Source organism: Aethalodelphis obliquidens, unplaced genomic scaffold, assembly GCF_003676395.1.
Source record: "Aethalodelphis obliquidens isolate GAN/ISIS:26980383/991018 unplaced genomic scaffold, ASM367639v1 scaffold35, whole genome shotgun sequence".
In the NCBI taxonomy this organism is placed as follows: Eukaryota; Metazoa; Chordata; class Mammalia; order Artiodactyla; family Delphinidae; genus Aethalodelphis; species Aethalodelphis obliquidens.
This window is the reverse complement of record NW_020837979.1, coordinates 12,326,061-12,337,375: the sequence shown is the minus strand read 5'-3', so window position 1 is coordinate 12,337,375 and position 11,315 is coordinate 12,326,061. Positions and strand designations below refer to the sequence as shown.

Below are 11,315 nucleotides of genomic sequence, written 5' to 3'. Positions count from 1 at the left end.
ACATATATACAATGGAATATTACTCAGACATAAAAAGGAACAAAACTTGGTCATTTGTAGAGACGTGGATGCACCTAGAGACTGTCATACAGAGTGAAGTAAGTCAGAAAGAGAAAAACAAATATCATATATTAACGCATATATGTGGAATCTAGAAATATGGTACAGATGAACTGGTTTGCAAGGCAGAAATAGAGACACAGATGTAGAGAACAAACGTATGGACACGAAGGGGGGGAAAGTGGCAGGGGGCGGGGGCGGGTGGTGGGATGAACTGACATATATACACTAATATGTATAATATAGATAACTAATAAGAACCTGCTGTATAAAAAATAAATAAAGGGGTTTCCCTGGTGGGGCAGTGGTTGAGAGTCCGCCTGCTGATGCGGGGGACGCGGGTTCGTGCCCCGGTCCGGGAGGATCCCACATGCCACGGAGCAGCTGGGCCCGTGAGCCATGGCTGCTGAGCCTGTGCGTCCGGAGCCTGTGCTCCGCAACGGGAGAGGCCACAGCAGTGAGAGGCCCGCGTACCCCCCCAAAATAAATAAATAAATAAATAAATTAAATTAAATCATCTTACATTTGCAAAGTATTTTCAGGTTACAACTCATTAAATCCAAAAATTTCAGTTTACAGGTGCACTAATTAAAGAAGCACCATTAGATGAATGTCAAATTTAGTAATACTTTTGTTAGAGGGAACTCAGAGGCAAAAGGAACACATATTTTACAAATTAGTGTCATAGTTAAAACTAGTGCTTTACAACTACGGGGCTGTCAGATGTCAATATGAAGATGCTCATCCCATCACAAGAACCCCAAGTGACACTTTGCAGCTTGTTATTTGTGCTGAAGTCGGAAAACTGGTAACTCACAACTTATGCCAATGTGCGTGCATAAAACCAAACAGTGAGGTGAGATTTTGACTTTCTTCCCAATTTTCTGCACTGACCATCTCATTTAAATTTCAACTAAATGTAATATTTAACAGGACAAGCACTGACAAGACTGCTACCAGAAAAACAAGTTTATTTTAGCTACTTTTTAAAGGGGAAAAAAGTAGTTTACTCACTCATTCACATGTTTGAGATGCAGAGTAAGCATTTAGACTGAAACCAATCAAAATTTCATCAAGATAAAAAAAAATAAACTAGCGAGACTCATTCTGCTTCTTGGCATCAAAAGACAACATGCAAAAACAAAGACCTTCATTCCCCATCTCCCTCTTTTAAAAAGTTTTGCAAGGACCATGGTTTTTCACAGCTGTTTGCAATAAAGGCTTGGTTAATCCAAATTTGTTCCCCTAATCTTCCTTCTTTAAATAAACAGGATATTGGTCTATTATTATAGAACTGATATTCTCTTTTTTTTACTTTTTTCTGAAGAGCACTTAAAAACAAAAGTTTTACAAACACTGCATACTTATCTCTTGTTGATTCTGCCAATCTACTTACTCAAGATTTCTCGGGCTTCCCTGGTGGTGCAGTGAAAGAGTCTGCCTGCCGATGCAGGGGACACGGGTTCGTGCCCCGGTCCGGGAAGATCCCACATGCCGCAGAGCGGCTGGGCCCGTGAGCCATGGCCGCTGAGCCTGCGCGTCCGGAGCCTGTGCTCCGCAACGGGAGAGGCCACAGCAGTGAGAGGCCCGCGTACCGCAAAAAAAAAAAAAAAAAAAGATTTCTCAAACTTTCCACACTATCTTAAGTTACCAGGAAGACCCTTAAACCCTGGCCTATCTCTTCCCAGCCAATTCTGTTTGCCAAAGATCACTTACTCTCTGGCAGGCAAATTCCTCTATTTTCACTCTTCTTTCTGAGAAAGAAGTGGTCCTCTTGCTTGCCAACTACCTTCGCCTCCTCTTCTATTCCTTCCTTTTTCAACCTGTCTGTATAGGCTCCCACCCTCTGAATGTATAAAGATCAGAGGCAGAGGTCCCATCAGGTTTAACAGTGAGGGACTAAGGAAGTGGAGCCAAAAAGGATGAATCTTTTTTTTTTTTTTTTTTTTTTTTGCTGCAGAGCGTGGCTTGGAGGATCTTAGTTCCCTGGGCAGCGGAAGCGCAGAGTCCTAACCACTGGACCACCAGGGAATTCCCCAAAAGGATGACTCTTTAACTCCTATAGCTGTGCTCATGCCAAATCCCTCATCTTCTCAGTCCTCACCCTACGCCTCCAGCCTAGCCAGCTGTATCTTTGTCTCCTTTGCTGGCTCATCTTCTCTAAAACATAAGGCATTTCCTGAGATTTTTATCATCAGTCTCCTCTTCACACAGTTTCAACCATTTGCCCTGACATCTCTCCAACTGCAGTCGCTTGTTTCCTATTCCTACCTAATCTCTCCCTCTGGATGTCCTGCCAGCACCTCCAAGTCACCACGTCCAACACCAAACCCCTTACCTTTTCCTCCCTGCTCTCCTAAATCTTTCCACTTTCCCACCTGTGCTCTCACCTTTTAGCCACCCCGTTCTCCATCTTCAGACGGCGGTACCCAGGGAGGAGGAATCAATTCATTTGCCAGGAACCAAGGTTCTGCTTCCGATCTCTCAAATCTACCCCTTCTGTTCTATATCCACTGGACAGTACACCTCTCATCGGCACCGCTATAACACGCTCCTTTTGGTATCCTTTCCTCAAGTTTTCAGTACACAGCATTGCTGGAGAAATATTCCTTAAGCACAAACTTCAATCAGGTCTGGCATTCGAGATACTCTACACCAAGACTTCTCAAACTGTAGTGTGTATGTGAATTGACGCTGATCTTGTTAAAACGCAGATACTCTTTCAGTGGATCTGGGCGGTGCCTGATTCTGGATTTCTAACATGTTCCCAAGTGATGACGATGTTACTAGCATATGGCTGTATACATACAATGTGCCCCAACCTATTTTTCTAGCCTTATCTTCTATCCCTCGCTGCCCAGCACACATGTCTGTATCTCTCTCGTACGCACAGGTCTCACACACACACACACACACACACACACACACAGAGATGCATACAAACAAAACAATGTTCCCTAAACATACTTCCCAGCTTTTGCACCTCTTGCTGTCTCCTCAAGTCCAGCCTCTGCCCATCACAGTTCTACCCACTTTTCAGGAAACAACTCATTCTGCCACAACATTTTCTCATCTTCTCTTCTACCTCACCTGGGTACCCCACCCACTGAACACTACAAAAACCCTGGGACACTGATGGCACGTAATTTGCATGGCTTCTGCCCTGTACAGTCATTATGGGTCCCCTTATTTATTTATTTATTTATTTATTTATTTTTTTGCGGTACGCGGGCCTCTCACTGCTGTGGCCTCTCCCGCTGCAGAGCAACAGGCTCCAGACGCGCAGGCTCAGCGGCCATGGCTCATGGGCCCAGCCGCTCCACGGCATGTGGGATCTTCCCGGACCAGGGCACGAACCCGTGTCCCCTGCATCGGCAGGCGGACTCTCAACCACTGCGCCACCAGGGAAGCCCGGGTCCCCTTATTTAATCCTCACTGCACTTCCTCTTGGAGGACAGGGGCTATCTGCCTAACCTCTGTAACCCCAGGGCATCCTGGGGGCCTCTTAAGTGCCAATAAATACCTGCTGCAGTGGATGTGTATTTTAAGAAAAATGAAACATGTTTCTCTACTTCATGTAACTTTGAGCAAGTGCTTCAGAAGTTTCTTTAAGAGAAACAAAAACACTCTTTCTGGATAGCTAACTCATTAGCAAAACCTATGAAAATTTTGCCAGACGTTTGCCACTTTAAAAACATCTACGTATAAACATTCAAGGGGTGCTTCTAGAATTTTAGTACGTATCCTAGTTATGGTAGTCTCCAGGCAAAATATCAAGGTTCTGATATTTAATTGAAAAATTAAACCTCATTTGTCATAATCTAGTAATTACCACATTGTAAATTTACAATACATTCTAATCCAGATTCTGGATTAATTTATCTAATGCTCCTGTTATCATTCCATTTATTAAATCACTTTCCCCCTGGGTGTGCTAAGATTAGTCATCTGCAAAATATTTTACCATTAAAATGCCTTACATTTGTGTCCAAACTTTGAAAAGTGCTTTAAAACATGTATCTTGAAATAACGTTTTTAAGGAGATGAAGCAACTCAACCAAGACAGCCCTATATTAAATGTTTATATAGTAAACCCTATAAATATCAAAGAACTACCAAAATTCAAGAACACACCCATAGCTCCTAAACTTTAGTGTGTTCAAGAATTGTCTGGAGTGCGTGTTAAATTTGCAGATTCCAGGTTCTTACCCTGAGAAAGTCTAATTCAGTAAATCTGGAGTCGGACTTAGAAAACTGTACAGGTAACCAGCATCCCCAGGTGCTTCTGATGCAGGTGTTCCGCAGAACTCAATTACAGAAACACTGACCTCAACCCTGGTCCGTGGGCACTACAGGGATATGTTTAAAGGGAAACGTTGAAATCTCTTTGTGAAGTCCTTTCCCCAAACAGCTGTCACACCAGCACAGACATAAGGTAATTCACGAAAGAAAACAAATGGGGTCTGTAAGTCCCTTGGGGTACTAGTAAAGCTCGAAAGCAATGCAAGAGGGAAAGTGACGTTTCTCCCCCACCTCGACCTCCATTCTCCGAGCATCCTCCAGGTACCTTGGAGGATGCTGCTTGCGCCTGGGAGCTAGAATCGGGCGCCGGGGAGCGGAGCGAGGCCAGTCTCCGGTCCAGGGGCTGGCCAGGCGGCCGCGCGTTCTCCCCCAGGTCAGCAGCAGTCCTCCGCCAGCGAGAGGCCGTGGCCGAGGGGGGACCGCGGCCACCAGATCCTCCGCGGCGCACGCGCATAAACAAGTAGACTCCCGGGGTCAGCGGTCCGGGTGCTCTGCCCGCGCCCCTCACCTGCGACACGGCCGAAGATCGGCCTCGTCGTCCGGTTCCGGCTCCCGCGGCTCCTGCTCCCCCGCGGCCGCCGGCAGCGCCTCGGCGTCCTCCACCGTCACCTCCGCCGCAGTCACGGCGCCCGCCGCCTGCACCCGCACGGCCGAAGTTGGAGCGGCCGCGGCCCCCAGGCCGAACGCCGCCTCCACTGTCGATGCGGGGAAGTCGGAAGCGCGCCGCGCGGCCACCGTCCCCGTCACGAGCCCCAGCTGCAGCGGTGGTGGCAGCAGCAGCAGGAGCAGCAGCAGCAGCGCCCGTGCCAGCGACCCCGGGCGGGCGGCGCGCTCCATCAGCGGCCCGCCCCGCGCGCGGGCATGGAGGTGCAGCCGCCGGCGCCCGCTTCTCCCGCCGCTCGGAGCCCCGGACAAGGGCGAGGACGTGCTAGGGACCCCAGCCGCCGCCCCGACGGTCTGGACGTCCAGCCGCGTTTCTCAGGCCACGTCTTAGCCCGGCCTCAGCCACCGCCACCTGAGTGACAGCCTCCCTCGGACATCGCCCATTGAGCAAACTTTCCGCGTATCTACTCTTTGATTGGCTGCGGCCTCTGCCACTCTGGGCTCCCAGGCTAGTCCTGTTGGAGAAGGTGGGCTTTCCCTGGTTGTCAACAGCACGCCTGCCAATCAAATTGTATTTCCTTAGCCCGAGGCCCGGCCCTCTTCCGGACGCGGTTACCAATGAGAAACGCTCCTCCCGGCAACCTTCTTACCTGATTGATGAGCTCCGCAGTTCCCAGAATACCTTTCCCCAGAGCAGATTGGCCACTGTGCTGGTTGGCCTCGCCCCTCAAAGCGAGGCGCTAGAGAACACTTGAAGATCACTGGTGGAAGCGGATGCCCCTCAAAAGTCTGAGATAACTTCTTCTTGATTGGTTGGAAGCGGCACTTAATACGTGGCGGATTCTGAACGTGGAGAGGAAAGTCCTAAGTGAAAGGAAGAGTGGGAGGCTAGTCCTTGGTGGCGGGGAGGCGGCCGACCTTCAAGGGGTTACCGCTGTAAAACCTGGTTCTTTTGGATAGGCAAAAGAAGAGCAGGAAAAATGAGTGACCGCACAAAACGTGTAGTTCCTGAAAGTGGAAGGGGTAACGTGAGTTGGGGAGACGATCCTGCGTTTTCCGCGACGGTGTTGAGAATTACGGCTGGTTAGAGATGCCGGTGACCTATGTGATCCAGTCTATCCGACACGCCCCTTCCTCATTATAAAGGAGAAGGAGCCCTGGCCCGGTGCACTGACGTCATTTTTCTAAAGTCGCATAGCTAATTATTTACAGAACCGTGACTTTCATCCAAGCCTTCTGATCCTGGTCTGCCATGCTTTGTACCTCACTGTAGAGCAAAGAAAGAGTTAAAACCGCAAAAGGCCAAACTGGAGAAGATTTGAATGTTCGGCTAAGGCTTTAGAACTTTTCATGCAGTTAAGGACACCGTGAAGATTTTTGAGTGAAGTGATAAGAGTTGTGGTTTAGGAACAACCAACTGCTGTGGATTCTTCAGCAGTGTTTTCAAAAGAAGAGCACCAAAGATTAGAAGACTGGTTGGGCAGCTATAGCTGGGAGGCTATGACCCCATCAGAATTCTGAAGTTTTTTTTTTTTTAAGATACCGGCATACAGACATGCTCTTAATTTCTTGTGTCCAAAAGCAAAAGAAGCGAAACCCCCCACTTCGCCTTCCACCTCCCACATTTCATTGTTGCTCAGTACAGCGAAACTCTGAACTCTTTGTCTTTAATTCCTCTTCTCTCCTTGTCAAACACACTACAGTCGGGCTTTGGGGCACACAACTCCACCAAACTGCTCTAGCTGTGGCCACCATTTGCTAAATTCAAAACACAATTCTCCATCTTCATTTTATCAGCTATAGTTAACCCAGCACATCAGTCTTCCCTGTATAAAAACACTTTTCACTGGTTTTCCTGCTTCCACGTGGGCCAAATCATAACCCTCATTACCACCCCCATTTCAACTTAATCTCTTTGAAAGTCTTCTCTCCAAATAAGGTTACATTCGGGGGTACTGGGGGTAAGGACTTGAACATATGAATTTGAGGGGGGACACAATTCAGCCCGTAACACCCAGATACTCGTGAGACTTGTTCCCTCACTTCCTTCAAGGCTCTGTTACCTTCCGAGTGAAGACTCTCAGGACCACCCTTCCTAAACTCCTCCCCTGCTTTATTTCTCTCCTTAAATCTTAAAAACTCTACATACGTGTTTACTGTCTGTCTCCCTCCACTCCTCTATAAATTCCATGAACATTTACTCATTGATGTATTCAAAGAGCCTAAAAACAATACAAAGTGTTTAGTAAGTGTTTAATAAATATTTGTTGAATGAATGAATATCTGAGGACAGAAGGGAAAGGGATAAATGGAAGAGATTGTAGTTGCTGTAGTTAGAAGGGGGCGATTAAGGAAGCAAGATCCCAGAGTATCTGGAGAAAACAGAGACTGCTATGCCTTCCATGTTGAAAGTGGAGATTAGAGAGTACCCCTAGAGAATAAATTACTTTGCAATGAAGAGAAAATAGATGAGAGAGCTCAAACTAGTTGATCACTATCTACTCAACAAAACAGGAGATAAGATCTCCTAAGTAAGAGGTTATAAGAGGGATGTGTCAGAAAATTAACCTGAGGTGAAAAATGATTGTTGACTACTTGTAATGGCTCATTTGAAATTAGCTAGTATTGATATATATATTTTAGTGGACCTAGTCCTCACGGTTTTGTAACTTTTTCAAAAAATGATCATGTCATGAGCAATAGTCTGAGCTAATGAATTTGGGATCTGCTTGCCACCTGTAAATGATGTGGAAGTTTTGTTCATTCATGTATTCACTTACCATTCAGGGAGTACCATGTAGCCACCTGCACGTAATGGGAATAAAGATGTGAACAAAACAGGCATGGTCCTTGCCCTTCTGAAGCTTAATATCTATCTAGTTAGGGAGACAGACACTAAAAATATATTATTAAAACCAAGACAAGTGCTATGATGAAAAGGGCACAGGCAGAAGAGCAGTGGTGGAAAATGTCAGGAGAGTCAAGCTTCATACTCAGAAAAAAAAAAAAACCATGCAAATATTTCCATTTTGGAAAATGAAGAAAGTCCTGAGTCATCGTCATCCGAGTGGGAAAAAAATAACTGGGAGGGGAAAGAGAGTCTGCCAGTTTTAGAACAGCGTGCAGAGCCACAGTGACTGCGTGGGAGCTCTGGAAAGTGAGTCTGAGCACCTCAGGGAAGTGTATGAAAAGTTGGGACCAGGCGTGATGCTGATCAATGAGTCTGAGCCAGGAAAAGAAGCTGGTGTTTCCGTCCCTGAGCCAGGGCTGCCCAGAACAATTAAGATTCTAAAACAGCTTGGTCAAGAAGGTCAGGAAAACAGGTTAGAGCTTTAGTATCATAAGCTCAGTCCATGAACAGAGAATGTCTGTATCTGTTGAGATTGTATCTGGTTGTAATTAATAAAAAAAAAAAAAGACCACATAATGGCTGAAACAAGGAAGGGATTTATTTTTCTTAGTGACACGGCAGTGCCACAATTGGTTTATTTAGTCTTACGCTCCTTCCGTTTTTCCACTCTTCATGTATGACTTTTGTTCCTCGTGCTTGTCATCTCATGATTTCAGGATGGGATGCCCAATATCATTTCTTTACTATGGGTAGGAAAAGGGGAACAACAGAAGACATTTACCACCTGAATTTGCCCTCTTTTAAAGAACTTCCCTGGAAGCCCCAAGTAGAAGACTTCCACTTACAATTCAAAGGTCAAGACTATGTCACATAGTCTGCTAGGATAGCATACTGCCACTCTGAACAAAACTGGGGTTCTGCTAGTGATGATGAGGAGGGAATTTGTAATCTGCTTTATCGAAGTATAGTACATGTACGATAAAGTCTTCCTATTGAAAGCGCATGCTTGGATAAGTTTCGACAAATGCATACACCACAGTCAAGATAACAGAATATTTCATCACCCCCAAGGGCATCCTCACATCCCTCTGCAGTTAGTCCCTCCTTTCACTCCCCAGCCCCCAGTTAATCACTGATCTGTTTTCAGTCACAATGGATTTTCTAGAATTTTTAATAAATGTCATCATACAGTATAGACTCTTTTGTGTCTGGCTTCTCTCACTCCTTATACATTTAAATTCATGCATGTTGTTGCATGCAGCCATACTTTGTTCATTTTTACTGCCGAGGAGTGTTCTATTGTAACTAGGCCACGTTTGTTTATCCATTCACCTAGTGGTGTACATCGGGATATTTCCAATTGTTGGCTATTACAAATAAAGCTACTGGGACTTCCCTGGTGGTCCAGTGGTTAAGGCTCTGCGCTCCCAACGCAGGGGGCCCGTGTTCAATCCCTGGTCAGGGAACTAGATCCCACATGGTGCAACTAAGAACCTGCATGCTGCCACTAGAAGATCCCGTGTGCTGCAACTAAGACCCGGCACAGCCAGATAAATAAACATTATTAAAAATAAATAAATAAAGCTGCTATGATCTTTCATGTACAACTCTTTTGTGGAAACATAGGTTTTTATAACCCTTGAGTAAATACCTAGAAGTAAACTTACTGGCTCATGTGATTGATGTATTTTTAACTATATGACAATTTGCCAAATAGTTTTCCAAAGTGGTCGTACCATTTTACACTCCACTAGCCATGTGTGAGAGTTCAAGTTGTTCCAAATCCTCACCAACACTTGATATTGTCGGTCTTTTAACATCTGCTATTCTAGTGGATATGCAATGGCATCTCATTGTGGTTTTGGTTTGCATTTCCCTGATAACGAATGATTTTGAACATCTTTTAATGTACTTATTGGACATTTATATATCTTCTTTTGTGAAATATCTGTTCAAAGCATTTATAAATGAAAGAATTTATATAGGTAGGCACCCAGCAGAGTTTGCCATACAGTGAAATATGCTGTGTCCATGGGCTATTGCCATAATAATAATAAGGAACCATCCCAACAATGAAGTGGCTTTAAAAAAAGTTATGCTTTCACACCCTGTGCCTGAGGATTGAATGATGTAGCCAAAACACTTTATTCTCATGGCAATGGCAGAAACACAAAAAAAGATGAGTGGAAACTTACAGGCTAGAGTCAGAACCAGAGTACTGAAAAAGAAATAAAAGGAATCCAAATTGGAAAAGAAGAAGTTAAACTGTCACTGTTTGCAGATGACATGATACTATACATAGAAGATCCTAAAGATGCTACCAGAAAACTACTAGAGCCCATCAGTGAATCTGGTAAAGTTGCAGTTTACAAAATTAATACACAGAAATCTGTCACATTTCTATACACTAACAATGAAAGATCAGAAGGAGAAATTCAAGAAACAATCCCATTTACCACCACATCAAAAAGAATAAAATACCTAGGAATAAACCTACCTAAGGAGACAAAAGACATATACTCCAAAAACTATAAGATGCTGATGAAAAAAATTGAAGAAGATACAAACATATGGAAAGATATACCATGTTCGTGGATTGGAAGAATCAATATCATCAAAATGACTATAGTACCCAAGGCAATCTACAGGTTCAATGCAACCCCTATCAAATTACCAATGTCATTTTTCACAGAACTAGAACAAAAACATCTTAAAATTTGTATGGAGACACAAAAGACCCTAAATAGCCAAAACAATCTTGAGAAAGAAAAAACAGAGCTGGAGGAAGCAGGATCCCTGACTTCAGACTATACTACAAAGCTATAGTCATCAAAACAGTATGGTACTGGCACAAAAATAGAAATATAGATCAATGGAACAGGATAGAAAGCCCAGAGATAAACCCACACACTTGTGGTCAATTAATCTATGACAAAGGAGGCAAGACTACACAATGGTGGAAAGACAGTCTCTTCAACAAATGGTGTTGGGCAAACTGGACCAACAAAAAAAAGAAAAAAAAAAATGAAATTAGATCATTCTTTAACACCATACACAAAAATAAGCTCAAAGTGGATTAAAGACCTAAATGTGAGACCAGACACTAAAAAACTCCTAGAGGAAAACATAGGCAGAACACTCTCTGACATAAATCTCAGCAATGTCTTCTTCAATCTGTCTCCCAGAATAATGGAAATAAAAACAAAAATAAACAAATGGGGGGCTTCCCTGGTGGCGCAGTGGTTGAGAGTCTGCCTGCCGATACAGGGGACACGGGTTCGTGCCCCTGTCCGGGAAGATCCCACATGCCGTGGAGCGGCTGGGCCCGTGAGCCATGGCCGCTGAGCCTGCGCGTCTGGAGCCTGTGCTCCGCAACGGGAGAGGCCACAACAGTGAGAGGCCCGCGTACAGCAAAAAAAAAAAAAAAGAACCATAGGAAAAAATACACATTGCCTTCAAAGGAACAATAGTAAGATTGACAGATTACTTAGACGAAGAC

The 11,315-nt window shown here is 44.7% G+C and overlaps 1 protein-coding gene across 1 annotated transcript in view; it reads right to left on the bottom strand.

Moving 5' to 3' along the window:
• The window catches only part of EIF2AK3 (eukaryotic translation initiation factor 2 alpha kinase 3), a 68,869-nt gene extending 63,371 nt beyond the window's left edge, over positions 1 to 5,498 (bottom strand). The window contains exon 1 of the mRNA XM_027129096.1: positions 4,871 to 5,498. Coding sequence (XP_026984897.1) covers positions 4,871 to 5,199 — 329 coding nt within the window. The 5' untranslated portion in view covers positions 5,200 to 5,498. The remainder of the gene's footprint in view (positions 1 to 4,870) is intronic.
• Positions 5,499 to 11,315: the final 5,817 nt, after the last annotated feature.